Here is a 14,474-nt window from a genome sequence, read left to right as displayed (position 1 = left end):
ACCGGGAGCGGTGACTGCGGCACCCAGCGCTTCCCACCCGCCAGCGGCCCGGCGTAGCCCCACGGTCGCGTCCTTAAGCAAAAACCCCGCCCCAGGCGCTCCAGCGCCGCGGGGACGGCGGCCCGTTGCTACCTGCTGGAGAACGCCGCAATTCGCGCAGGCCGCGGCGGCGGCCGCAGTCCCGGCCGGCGGCGGCGGTGTCTCTCCAGGCATCATCGTGACCGCCGCGCCCCCCGCCGGCCCCGCTGCCCGGCAGCGCCCGCGCAGCCACACGCGCCCCTCCGCCCAGCCCCGACAGCGGCGCGGGGGCGCGGCCTCAGCTGCGTCACAGGTCGCGCCGCCGACTCAGCAAGGACCCAGCTCGCCTTCGCCTCCTCGAGGGCGACCCCATCGCTGCCTGACTAGCGGCAGCGGAAAAGACGGCAGAACGCGCTCTCTGCAGAGGCCGAGCGTTGGAAGCGCCCGGCGAAGACCGTCTCGGCCCACTGAAAGGAACGACCGGTCCCGCATCTGCCACGCCCTCCTACGAGTACTATTTTTGTTTTGTTTTGTTTTTTAACGCACGGGCGCTTCCGAAGGGCGCTGCTGGGTCCTGGCGCAGGCGCGGGCGAGGGTGGCTTTCCTCACCTGGCGCGAGAGGCTGGACGAGGCCGCTTCTGGGGCGGGGCGCCAGGGGGGCGGTGCCTGCGCGCGCTGCTGCCCCGCCCTCTCCTCCCGCGGCCCGGGGCTGGGGCGGGCGCACGGCGCGCCGCCGCGGCCGCCCTCCCTCGCCTCCGGCGCTGGCCGCTGGCGAGGCGGAGCTGCCGTCCAGCCGTGGCCGTACGTGGCTGCCGCTATTCCCTGACATACGCAGAACCAGTTCTTAAACTGGGAGCGTACCACTTCCACCCACTGAGACAGCATCTTGCGGGAGCGTGCTGTTCATGGCAAGAGACCGAGCTTTTCATTGCATCCAAGCACTCGTAAGGAGATTTTTAAGGGCAATGTTTAGCATCACTTGTCGTCATCGTGGCTGCCTGCATCTACCACTTACACAACAGCTTTATCTTAGAGAGCCAGCTAGAAGACTTCATGCATTGCAGGCCATGCCTTCGATCACTTAGAGAAACAGAAGTTAAGGTAATAACTGCTGACTGTGGTGTTCCACATCGTGTTATTGTTGAGGTATGGCCCCACTGCACTACTTCCATAGCAGTCATTCAGTATCTAGTACACAGGATAGCTGATTGCACACAGTGTGAATTAGTTTGTGGGTTTTTTTCTATCCATCTCATGCTGTTGGACTTTATGTACTGAATGCTCTTTGCGATGTTGCTGCTGCTTACACAACTTTTAGTCCACCTGAAACTTTCTCTGGCTCACAGTTTATCCAGGTACTTCAAATTGATTTTTCACTCTTCTCTTCATGATAGTTTGTACACATTCCTCAGGGGTATAACTATTCATCTCTGGATCTGTGGACCCACGTTAAATCTTCCTTCTCACTAACAATAGTGCGTACAGCTCCGTGGTTAACCGGACCTTGATTAAAATATTGAAACTTGTAACTCCTGTATAAGTGCTCGGATCAAACAGAATACTTCCGACTCTCTCAATCTTTCTACTTTGAGAGCTTTACATCAATATAATAAGATATTTATTCATTAGAGCAGGAGTAGAGTTTAAGTGACAGTGTCACTGGAATGAATCACTCCCTCTGAATTTCCCGTGTGAAGTGCCCCTCCTAGGGAACAGAGTTGAGCGCTACTCGTTTTAGATTTGAGAGGCTCGTGCCATGGTTAGGTCAGGTAACAAGGCACTTTACTAGGTGAAACAGTTAAGGGCAGGGTTCTGCAGAAACAAACTGCACTGTATCAGAAAGAAGTGAATAGATAAGATGTTTTCAGAAGAGTTCAGTGTTTCTTGTGAATATTCGTGCTGAAGTGAAAATGTTATCCTCAAAATTTTGTTTTAACATTGAAGATGCCCAAATTTTCTAGTTGTTTATACTTCTTCCATGAAAGGTCATAAGTTTCAATGCTTCAGATTCTGAATACATGCAGAACTAGGCAAGTAAACTTATGAAAATTCAGTATTGCTATTTTATTTTTTGTTAAGTTCCCATTCCTTGACAAGAAGAAAATATTTTAAAACTGTTTTAACACACCCTATAAAAACTAGTTATTAAAAGCATTTCCTTCAAAAAATTAAGAGATTTTTTAATTTAAAACAAAGACTATGAAATAATAACATAAACTATATGCTTTTTTTTTTAATTGCACTTAACTTGATTAGGCCAAGAAGATGGGAGATGATAGGGCTTGGAGTTCTGAAGTTCTGCTTCATTATATCTCAGGTGATGAGCACATCAGAGTTCAGAGAGGATGCATGGGGATGGGAGGGCACTAGGAAGGGCAGACAGGATCTAAAAGAGGAGGGTTATAAATCTGGAATTTAAAAAGCATTGTGAGTTCAACAGTAGACTTATACAGGGCTAAGATGTGTGTTCCATGAGGTCTGAGCCACAGAGACTTTGGTCTCTTTTGTTGATGATAAAACAGAAAATTGGCCACTGTTGATAGCTGTGAATTGCCTCATTGCTGAATGGCACCAATTAGAAAGAATGAAACGATTTCTGCAGGATTATTGCATTTATTTAGCAGAACTGAAATAGCCAGCAGCCCATAAACATGATTTATTTACTGTTGCTCATAGAGACAACATAAACTGTCCCTCCTGTTTCTCACAAATGAAGAACAGAAAGAATCAGATGTTCCCAAAGAATACAGAACAGCATCAATCACTGATGTTCCCAAAGAAGTTCTGCACAAACAACACTCAGGTGGTCGTTCATAGCACAAAAGTGTCATCCTTTCACCTCTGGTAACTGAAGGCAACATTGATGATGATAGATAGAGAGGCTCTGCAGAGGAAATGAAGATGCCTAACCATCTTCACAGCTTGTCAACGTGACAGGACGATGGTTTCTGGTAGTCTCAGTGTAGAGAACCGGTACCAAATGCGGTTTTGTCTCGACATTGCCGCTGTAGCGCCATCCAGCGTCGCGCTTCGAGAAAACCCTCTTCTCCACAGTTCTGAGAAAAACAGCCTCGTGCGCCTGCGCAGGGACAAAAGGCGCGAAAAGAGCCGAGGCGGGGGCAGCGCGTCCGTGGCGAACAGCACGTACGCATTTGTGATCCGCGCATGCGTGGGAGCCCCTACATAAGGAGCGCACGTGGCCCTCGGCGGGGGCGGCGGCGGCGGCGCGCGCGAGACCGCTCCTTCCGTTCGTGCACCCTCAAGGCTCCCTCCCCCATTCTTTTCCTCTCCTCCCTTGCCCTCCCTCCTCCCCCCATTCTCTTCTCCCCTCAAATGAAAGTGAAAGGTGGTAACGACAATCTCGTCCTTGGGATCGTATTGAAACCTCCCCCGACATTGGATCGGGGCATTTAATTGGCGTCACGGACAGGATCCATTGAGACGAGAGTGCCACACAACGTTACGGTGTGCTGAGCGAGTGTGTGTGAACGAGACGTACAAATAAGTACGAAGCGAGTGCGGAGTTCCGATCCGCGGCTCTGCTCTCCCGCGAGGGAAGCAGCCAGAGACGAACGAAGCGCAAGGAAGGAGTGGGTGTTGAAACCTTTGCACTGAAACGCGCGTAGCGGTTTGTGATTTGAGCTCCTGAGGGCGTATAGGGGAGACTTGAATTCTATGGTGTGACCCCCTCAGGACGATATCCCCTTTGTAGGCTCTGCTCTGTCTTGTAGTAGTGCATGGATTGGCCTTCTGGGAGCGTATAGGGGGAACTTGGTTTTTCTAAGGCTTGACCCTCCCGGGACGAACTCCCCTTTGTAGGACATGGCCGCCCAAAAGGCAGGTGATTCTTGTGAAGAGACGGAGAAATTATATGAGTTTTTAGAAACATACTGCTCTCACCCCTCACCCCTGGGACGAGATTGGGCACGGGACCACTGGTTCCAACTGCAAAGTGTTATGGACCGGATAGTGGTTTTGCATAAAGAAGCTAGAGTGAAGAAGGGGAAAGGGAAAGCCATCGTTTGTGCTGTGCTAGGAGCGTGCCTGGCATCGGCGGTGGAGGACGAGAAACGAGCGCCCTGCCAATCGGAGGCTGTGGCCACCGCATTGCAAGCGGCAATAGCACCGCTGCAAGAACAACTACTAGAGACCAAACGGGCGCTAGAGGAGGAGAAGCGCCAAAATATGATTTTGAAGGAGGAGCTGAGGGTTCAGCTCCTGAGGGAGGCAGGCACCCCCGCTGAGGCGGAGGTAATGCTGGAGGAGAAAGGGGTATGCCAAATTTATCCCCAGAAAGATTTAAAGCGATTAAGGGAGACTGTGGATAACCCCCCCCATATGTGCCCGCTGGTAAAGACAGAATACACATATGAGGACAATAGCGACAACCGTCCCCAGGCTGAAACCAAAGAAATCCCTTTTACCGCCACCGAACTGGCTAAACTCCGAAAGAATTTTCCTAGGACGGCAAGGGAGTCTGAAACTGAATACGTGTGGAGGGTATCCCTGTCGGGGGGGGACGGGACGATCGCCGAGCCCCATGGTCTCTGACGCAGAGGGCTGTGTATTGGGCGGGGGGGCTGAACCCATTAGAGAGGGGGGATCCCCTAGCTATAACTGGTTCCATCGATCAACTATTAGAAAATGTAGAGAAGGCGGCATGCCTGCAAATGATGTATGACTGGGAACTTAAACCAAACCTAAGCTCTCCGATGTTACTACTGGTAGACCCCGAGCGGCTGACGCCGCTAATAAGAGGACTCCCCGACTCGCTAAAACCTATCAGGATCCAGTTACAGGGGAGAATCCAAAATGTGCCTCGCGAGGAGCGAATCGCAGCTGCCCTGGAGGGAACAGTAACACCGGAACAGCGGCAGTGGGGGAGGAAGGTGTGGACCTGGGGGGAGATAGCTCAGGAACTAATAAACTACGGGAGGCAATATGGGCCAGTAGGCAGGACTTACCAAAAGGTAGAAACTAGGGCCGTGCAGGCAGCGGAGCCAGCAAATAAACCGCTGGCTTTTTCGGGGGAGAAGCCCCGACCTAACACAAAGGGAGAAACCCCCATTCCGACAAGGATTGTGGCAAATGGGACTGCAAAAGGGTGTGCCCCGAGACTTGATGGATGGGCTCCCCACCAAAAAGTTGAAGCTCTTGGTGCGGAGGTGGTCCGGGCAAGGACCCCCTCCCAAACCGAACCCACCTTCTGCGCCAGCATTGGACAGGGAGGAAGGGTTTAAGAAGGACGAAAAGAGTGGCGGGAAACTAAAACCTCCGCCCCCTCAGGGTGAGGAGGGAGGCGGAGGGCAGATGTTTATCAGACAACTCACTTGTAATAATAAGGGAGATCTGCTAAACCCCACCAACTGGGATGGGCCGAGCGGGTGGGGGAGGCAGTGGCCAATGTCAGTAATCGCTGGGGTACAAACAGGTGCCCGAAAATTGCAGCATTTTGTCCACAGGCGCCAACCATGGCACATGTCTCTCGAAACCCCAATTGCCCTGGTGCATCATCTTACTCCCCCAGCCAGCCGGTTCTGGTCGAGCTTCCCACCGTGGGAGCTGTGCCTCTCATATTAGATACCCCCCTAAACAAATATACATGGAAAGCGAAAGATACCAGTGGGAGAACCGACAAAATCCACACCAAGTGGATTATTCCCTCCTTCTAACCCAAGGAGCGAGTTTGTTCCTATTTGTTTTTTAAGGGCGGCGATATGACCGCGATGCACCTGCTACTTTGGATCATTTTAACTCAGGGACACCGACCCATTAGAATATTCCACTGTGTATATCAGTTTTTATAATTGGTGGTACATGTATGCGCATACATGATTGTACTTAATTGCAGCTCTACGAATAAATCAAGATTTAATATTTATGGCAAACAGGCTAAATATTAGATGTTTCAGTACACTACAGTCTTTATGCAATAGTACAAAGACATCTAATTGTCTGGTGCATACTTAAGCATATATATGTGTGTGTGCTTCTTTAAGAAAAAATACACAATAACTTTCCAATGATACCTGTTTATGTTAGACATCTCAGGGATTTCAACCTATGATTTACTATGTATATAATTCTTACTTTTTTGATCTTCCTCTATTTTCATCATTAAATAGCCCTGTATATGGGAAAATTTAATAGCCAAGTAACATGAGATGTTGTGCTTGCTTGGAAAATGTAACTGTTTAGTCTTCTTTGCAAAAAGTAAATATTACATGTTCACTACTTATGGGGCTTGGTACTGTACCGGCCGAATAAGGGATGGGGCAACCACCTTTTTCAGCCCTCCGGGCGACAAAGACACAACTTACTTTCAATTTCCACCAGGGAAAGACGGGCCGTTCGCTCAGGGAAATAAAGCCAAAAAAGGGCATTATTGGATCTGTGGGAATATGGCATATAAATTCTTAACCCGCGGGGTGGTCGGGAGTTTGTTATATAGGAATCATAAGGCCCCTATTTCTCCTCTTGCCGGAAACCAGTGGACCCCAACGAGGCGTAAAAGTGTATGATAACCTCGGGGATAGAAGTATTGCCCGTAAGACGCGGTCTACCAAGGTAAATTTAGGTGGGACATAAAAATGGGGAAATGACGAATGGCCCCCCGAGCGAATAATTGACCATTATGGGCCAGCAACCTGGAATCCTAATGAGCCCATTGCAGGGGCAAGAGAACCAATCTACAATCTAAATCGAATAATCAGACTACAAGCGGCCCTAGAAATTATCACCAACAAAACTGCTGATGCCATAGACCTATTAACTCGACGGTCTCAACGGGTGCGCGCGGCAATCCTTCAGCACCGTATGGTTTTAGATTGTTTGTTGGCCGAGGAGGGAGAGGTGTGTGGAAAATCAAATATCTCTAACTGCTGTCTAGAAATGATGACGCAGGCGAAGTAGTTCTCCAATTGATCCAAGATACCAGGAAAATAGCCCATGTCCCTGTTGAAACCTGGAGCGGTTGGAACGGCGATTTGTGGTCCTGGTTACCAGGGGCACCATGGGTCAAACAATTAATATTGTATTTGCTATGTGCAACTGCCACCTTACTGTTCCTACCCTGTATAATTCCATGTTTTATTCAATTAATTCGACACGTTGGGTCAAATACGCAATTTGTTCCTAACGCTCCACCTGATGGTGTAACAAAAGTCTGTACCATCCATCAGCCACAACCAACCTCAGTACCCATCATTTAAACCCGTCCCCAATTCCTTCTAAAGGAAGAAATTGCATACTGCCAGTTATTGTTAACCCCATTTCCAATGTTTACCCTTCAGAGTTGAAGAGTCGTTCAAGAATGAGCTTGCATTGAGCAATACCTCAGTTAATCTGTGTTAAGACATTCCTTCACCCGAAACAATGTTATTCCCTTTTTCCTTCCCACAATTTTACTCCATGCTTATCCCCAACTCTCTCAACTCTGCGTTTCTTTCTCCCTTGTTTTCTCTCTCTCTCTCTCCCTTATGCCACCAAGCTGCAATGTCGAGCCACGGGGTGGTGTAGAGAACCGGTACCAAATGCGGTCTTGTCTCGACATTGCCGCTGTAGCTCCATCCAGCGTCGCGCTTCGAGAAAACCCTCTTCTCCACAGTGTTGAGAAAAACAGCCTCGTGCGCCTGCGCAGGGACAAAAGGCGCGAAAAGAGCGGAGGCAGGGGCAGCGCGTCCGTGGCGAACCGCACGTGCGCATTTGTGATCCGCGCATGCGTGGGAGCCCCTACATAAGGAGCGCACGTGGCCCTCGGCGGGGGCGGCGGCGGCGCGCGCGAGACCGCTCCTTCCGTTCGTGCACCCTCAAGGCTCCCCCCCACCCCCACCCCCCTTTGGTCCCCGACGAAGCCTGAGGCCAGCGAAGACCCCGCGGAAGATCATCGGACTCGAAGTGGAGGTGACAAACTTCTCCTTCTCTTTCTCTCTCTCCCCCCCATTCTTTTCCTCTCCTCCCTTGCCCTCCCTCCTCCCTCCGTCCTCTTCTCCCCTCAAATAAAAGTGAAAGGTTGTACGACATCTGACCGATTCCAGCACCTTAATCTTGTCCTTGGGATCGTATCAAAACCTCCCCCGACATTGGATCAGGACACTCGGCTTTATAGCATAAAAGTTTATTAACTACAGTAAGTGTGAAAGAGACTGGTATTAATCCAGTACTGTAGTTTTATTCCCACATGCTTCCCAGAGAGCTCTTGCATAAACAAAGACTTCAAGGACTGGATGATGTTTGAGATGTCGTTGGATTTAGTGTTTGAAGCATCCTAACGCAGCCTCCAGTTGGGGCAAACTTAAGCCTGATTTTCATCATTAGTTTATTAATTGAAGAGATTATTAGTGACTGTCATTACTCCTGAATAATACCACTTTCTTTTTTTTTTTTTTACAGTAGTGAAGAACTCTGAGTAAGAAGTTCTATTTCATTAAAAAAATGCGTAAGTGCTGAAAGAGAGCAGTAGAGAAGTACTACCATTTACATAAAATCAAGATGTGAACTAGCAGAATGAAGCAGACAGAAATACCTGCTGCTAGCCAGAAATAGCAGTCAGAGGTTAGAACGTCACATTATGAGCAAATCAAAACCAAAAAATCTCCATGTTGGATTTCAAGCACCTCTGACTCAAAGGTGCTTGACTGATAGGAGGCCACTGCTTGCAGAGGGAGGCAGTCCTGAAGGGCAAAAGAGCCCAGGAAGGCTGGACATTCTTCAAGAAGGAAATCTTAAAGGCGCAGGAGCAGGCTGTCCCCAAGACCGACCTGGCTGAACAGAGAGGTTTGGCTGGAACGCAGGAAAAAAAAAAAAGAGAATTTATGACCTTTGGAAGAAGGGGCAGGCAACTCAGGAGGACTACAAGGGTGTCATGACTTTATGCAGGGAGAAAATTAGAAGGGCCAAAGCCAAACTAGAGCTTAACTTGGCTACTGCAGTAAAAGACAATTTTAAAAGTTTCTATAAATACATTAGCAACAAAAGCAGGGCTAAGGAGAATCTCCATCCTTTATTAGACGTGCAGGGGAAACATAGTGACAAAGGATGAGGAAGAGGCTGAGGTACTTAATGTCTTCTTTGCTTTGGTCTTTAATAGTAAGACCAAAGGTTCTCAAGGTACCCAGCCCCCTGAGCTGGAAGACAGGGATGAGGAGCAGAATGAAGCCCGCAAAATGCAAGGGGAAATGGCTAGCGACCTGCTACACCACTTAGACACACACAAGTCTATGGGGCTGGATGGGATCCACCCAAGGGTAGAGGGAGCTGGTGGAAGCCACTTTCAATCATGTCAGCAGTGCCAGCTAACTGGGGAGGTCCCAGATGACTGGAGGTTAGCAAATGTGATGCTCACCTACAAGAAGGGCTGGAAGGAGCCAGGGAAGGTTATGGAGTAAATCATCTTGAGTACCATCATGTGGCAGGTACAGGACAACCAGGTCATCGGGCCCAGTCAGCATGGGTTTATGAAAGGCAGGTCCTGCTTGACTGACCTGATCTCCTTCTGTGACAAGGTGACCCACTTAGTGGATGATGGAGAGGCTGTGGGTGTTGCTTACCTCGACTTTAGTAAGGCCTTTTACACAGTTTCCCACAGCATTCTCCTGGAAAACTGGCTTCTCACGGCTTGGATGGGTGTACTCTTTGCTGGCTGTCCTGGTTTCAGCTGGGATAGAGTTAATTTTCTTCTTGGTAGCCAGTATGGGGCTGTGTTTTGGGTTTAGGATGAGAACAATGTCGATAACACACTGATGTTTTGGTTCTTGCTAAGCTGTTGCTAAGTAGTTGCTAAGTGGCGCTCACACTGGTCAAGGACTTTTCAGCTTCCCATGCTCTGCCAGGTGCACAAGAAGCTGGGAGGGGGCACAGCCAGGACAGCTGACCCAGACCGGCCAAAGGGCTATGCCATACCACAGGGCGTCATGCTCAGCATATAAGCTGGGGGAGTTGGCCGGGGAGCAATGATCGCTGCTTGGGGGACATGCTGGGCATCAGTCAGCTCGGCGGGTGGTGAGCAATTGTAGTGTATCACTTGCTTTGTATTACTATTGTATTATCATTATTATTTGTTTTTATTATTATTGTTATTATTGCTATTACTACTGTTCTATTTTTTACTTTAGTTTAGTTATTAAACTGTTCTTATCTCAACCTACGAGTTTTCCCCTTTTGCCCTTCCGATTCTCTCCCCCATCCCACCGGTGGGGGAGGGAGCGAACGGCTGTGTGGTGCTTAGTTGCTGGCTGGGGTTAAACCACGACACTGGGTACCTGGCTGGATGGCCGGGCCCAAAGAGTTGTGGTGTAAGGAGTTAAATCCAGTTGGCGGCCAGTCACAAGTGGTGTTCCCCAGGGCTCAGTGTTGGGGCCAGTCCTGTTTAGTATCTTCATCAATGATCTGAGTGAGGGGATTGAGTGCACCCTCAGTAAGTTTGCAGGTGACACCAAGTTGGGTGGAAGTGTCGATCTGCTGGAGGGTAGGAAGGCCCTGCAGAGGGACCTGGACAGGCTGGATCGTTGGGCCGGGGCCAACTGTATGAGGTTCAACAAGGCTCAGTGCCGGGTCCTGTGCTTGGGTCACAACAACCCCATGCAACGCTACAGGCCGGGGGAGGAGTGGCTGGAGAGCTGCCTGGCGGAAAAGGACCTGGGGGTGCTGGTTGACAGCCGCCTGAACATGAGCCAGCAGTGTGCCCAGGTGGCCAAGAAGGCCAATGGCATCCTGGCTTGTATCAGAAATAGTGTGGCCAGCAGGACTAGGGAAGTGATTGGCCCTTTGTACTCAGCACTGGTGAGGCCACACCTCAAATACTGTGGGCCCCTCACTACAAGAAGGACACTGAGGTGCTGGAGCGTGTCCAAAGAAGGGCAACAAAGCTGGTGAAGGGTCTGGAGCACAAGTCTTATGAAGAGAGGCTGAGGAAGCTGGGGTTGTTTAGTCTGGAGAAGAGGAGGCTGAGGGGAGACCTTATTGCTCTGTACAACTACCTGAAAGGAGGCTGTAGTGAGGTGGGGGTCGGTCTCTTCTCCCAAGTAACAAGTGATAGAACAAGAGGAAATGGGCTCAAGTTGTGCCAGGGACGGTTTAGATTGGCTATTAGGAAAAATTTCTTCACCAAACAGGTTATCAAGCATTGGAACAGGCTGCCCAGGGAAGTGGTTGAGTCACCATCCCTGGAGGTTAGATGTGGCACTTAGGGACACGGTTTAGCATTGGACTTGGCAGTGTTAGGTTTACCATTGGACTCGATGATCTTAAAGGTCTTTCCAACCTAAATGATTCTATGATTCTATTCTAGATTAGGCCAGCAGTCTCTGAACTGCTCCTGTCTTGGGTTCTGTGCAAGGAAGTAGAAAGTATTTCAATATCCTGTGTCACTCATACCTTCTTCCTAGATAGTTTTAGGGTTTCATCGAAGTGAAGTTAATGAAAGACTCCTGCTTATTTCAGTGGATATTGATCCTTGCACGTTACACTTCTGCTTTGTAGTTTTCCGGAGGAATAGCTCAAAAAGTGGAACATTTCAAATAACTAGAATATTTTCAACCAACAAATTGTGGGTTTTTATAGACAGTTCAAATTCTCTTGGCAAACAGAAAATTTTCCCGCAGTAAGGCTTCAGTTACATATTATTCCTGGGTTAAATACTTTCATTAGTAGGCAAGGAAGCCTTGATTCTTTTATAAATATTTTCAAGAAAATAGAAAATAAAATATTCAAACTGTGTTATGTAAGCTGCAAAATTATTTATTTAGTAAGCATTTTGAAAGATAAGTTTTTATTTTATAGTTGGAATCTTGGTTTCATTTCAGTATTCCCAGCCAGCGCTCTCATGCCAATGACTAGGTATTGACTATGCTACAAATCTTTTCAGCAATAGCAAGAAAATAAACATTAAAAGTAGATTGATTTAGTCAGTGTTTTGAATTGCAGTTGTTTTGTACTTAGAACTTGGGTTTTGGTTCAGTCCTGTCATAGCTAAGTTACAATAATGCTTATTGTTTACAATTGGCATTCAACAGGTCTCTATTTGTAGTGTCTTGGGTTTGTGTAGCAAGGGCGTGGGGGCAGGGGGCGCTGCAGGGACGGCTGCTGAGAGAATAGACGGGGAGCTGCCCCCATGTCCAACAGAGCCAGTTCCAGCCAGCTCCAAGATGGACCCGCCGCTGGCCAAAACTGAGCCCAGGGTGGTGCCCCTGTGATAACATATTTAAGAAGGGGAAAAAATGCTGCACAGCAGGTGTGAGAGAGAGGCGTGAGAATATGTGAGAGAAACAGTCCTGCAGACACCAAGGTCAGCGAAGAAGGAGGGGGAGGAGGTGCTCCAGGCATCGGAGCAGATTCCCCTGCAGCCCGTGGGTAGAGACCATGGTGATGCAGGTTTTCCCCCTGCAGCCCATGGAGGTCCATGGTACAGCAGATACCCGCGCTGCAGCCCATGGAGGACCCCACACTGCAGCAGGTGGATGTGCCCTGAAGGAAGCTGCAGCCCATGGAGAAGCCACACTGGAGTGGGCTCCTGGCAGGAACTGTGGCCCCCATGGAGAGAAGCCCATGCAGGAGCAGGTTTTCTGGCAGGACGTGTGACCTCGTGGGGGACCCACGCTGGAGCAGTCCATTCCTGAAAGACTGGTGACCCCATGGAAAGGACCCATGCTGGAGCAGTTCTTGAAGAACTGCAGCCTATGCGAAGGACCCACATTGGAGAAGGTCATGAAGGACTGTCTCCTGTGGGTGGGACCCTATGCTGGAGCAGGGGAAGAGCATGAGGAGGAAGGAACAGTGGAGACAACATGTTATGAACTGACCACAACCCCCATTCCTGAACCCCCTGTGCCACTCGGGGGGAGGAAGTGGAGAAGTTGGGAGTGAAGTTGAGCCTGGGAAGAAGGGAGGGGTGGGGAGAGGTGTTTCTAGATTTGTTCTTATTTCTCATTATCCTACTCTCTTATTAATTGGCAATAAATTAAATTAATTTCCCCAAGTCAAGTCGATTGTTTTGCCTGTGACAGTAATTGCTGAATGATCTCCCTGTCCTTTTCTCCACTCACGAGATTTTTAATCTCATTTTCTCCCTCTGTCCTGTTAAGGAGGAGGAGTGATAGAACAGCTTGGTGGGCACCTGGTGGCCAACCAAGGTCAACTGACCACAGATAGCCTCCGTTAGAGAGGATCCACCAAATCTAATTGCTTCTCCCTCTTAAGTAATCCACTCCAGTACCATTTGGATGAGGAGTCAGTATAATCATCTGCTATAGGAGTAATTAGGGCATATGATCATCCCAGTTGTTTAACTGTTTGCACAATGCTTTGGGGCTGTATTAGCCAACATTCTTCCCAACATGCCTTGGCCAACTATTGGATAGCTATTGGGACAGGACTTAGGTAGCGATGCGGACAAGTGTGTGCTGTTTTGGCAAGTACCGTCCTCTTGGCATGGTCTGGGATCCAACACACATACATCCTGTTACACAACATACCTAGGACATGCCAGATGTACCATCAATAAAACAGCACAGGAACCCACTTGCAGAGGCTATGAAAAAGCCCCTTATTCCTTGTCTGGAGTCTCTATGTGACAGTAAGGCAGGAGGATGTAAGAGGAGACTGCTGGCAGAGCCCCAAGGGCACAAGCAGGATTTGACTGCTCTGAGCAGCCTCACTTGAGACCTCTATACACGCCCTCTGCCCATGGACCCAGGAACTGCATTTAAGCTCAAATGTGGGTCTCCTCTCTTTGAATGAGCTATGTGTAATTGTAAGAGAGGGGCTCCTGTGGAAATTGTGATCTTCCCCTTGGTAGTGTATGGGCTTCAGAGCTGATTTTTGTCAAGGGAAATCGCAAGAAAGAGTATATTCCAAGTTTTATCTGTTTGAACCCTCCGTACGAAAATTTGGATCCAGCTTTCAGTCTTCCTATAGCATCTATGTGGTGTCCCATGGACCAAGTGTAAGAAAAGCTGTGGTGCCAAAATGACAACTCTTTAGTGAATGGTAGGAAGTGAATCCCAAAGAGTAATCTAGGCAGGAGGAAGTGGCTCTAACATAAACCATGGGATTCCAGATGCTAAAATAATCAGCAGAAACTAATACCGCTGAAGAGACCAGTGCCAGCTTTGTAAACTGTAGGGCTATCATTTATTTGTTTTGCCTTAGTAAGCCTTAGTATATTATGTTGTATTAGATAATATTGGAAATTATGCAGAATATTAAGGAGCAGGAGTGGAACCTCAGTTGTTCAATAGAGATATGTATTGTTTTATGCAAAGACAGAAGTAACTTCTGTCCTTTGAATCCTAGATGATTCAGTTTGTGAACTTTGCCAGTTACCAATAAAAATCTAGTTATGATAAAACAAGTTACCTGCATTTTGAAGGAAATTCAACTTTATTGCTTCATTCGATGTCAGAGTAATGACAATCTGTAAACTAGATAAGTGAATGGGTGGTCTGCCATCAAAAGAATTT

General features: G+C 48.6%; 1 protein-coding gene across 8 annotated transcripts in view; it reads right to left on the bottom strand.

The window, feature by feature from the left end:
- Window positions 1-644, bottom strand: part of ICE1 (interactor of little elongation complex ELL subunit 1) — a 38,932-nt gene extending 38,288 nt beyond the window's left edge. For 7 of the 8 annotated variants that reach the window (XM_082322789.1, XM_082322797.1, XM_082322798.1 and 4 more), the window contains exon 1: window positions 133-608. In XM_082322789.1, coding sequence (XP_082178915.1) covers window positions 133-216 — 84 coding nt within the window. In that variant the 5' untranslated portion in view covers window positions 217-608. Of the gene's footprint in view, window positions 1-132 lie in introns of all 8 variants that reach the window. The other variant, XM_082322795.1, reaches the window with a different exon arrangement.
- Between the last annotated feature and the right edge of the window lie 13,830 nt (window positions 645-14,474).

This window comes from Platalea leucorodia (assembly GCF_965183815.1).
Source record: "Platalea leucorodia genome assembly, chromosome: 1".
NCBI lineage: Eukaryota > Metazoa > Chordata > Aves > Pelecaniformes > Threskiornithidae > Platalea > Platalea leucorodia.
The sequence above is the reverse complement of the archived record's forward strand: the minus strand, read 5'-3'. Positions and strand labels throughout refer to the sequence as shown.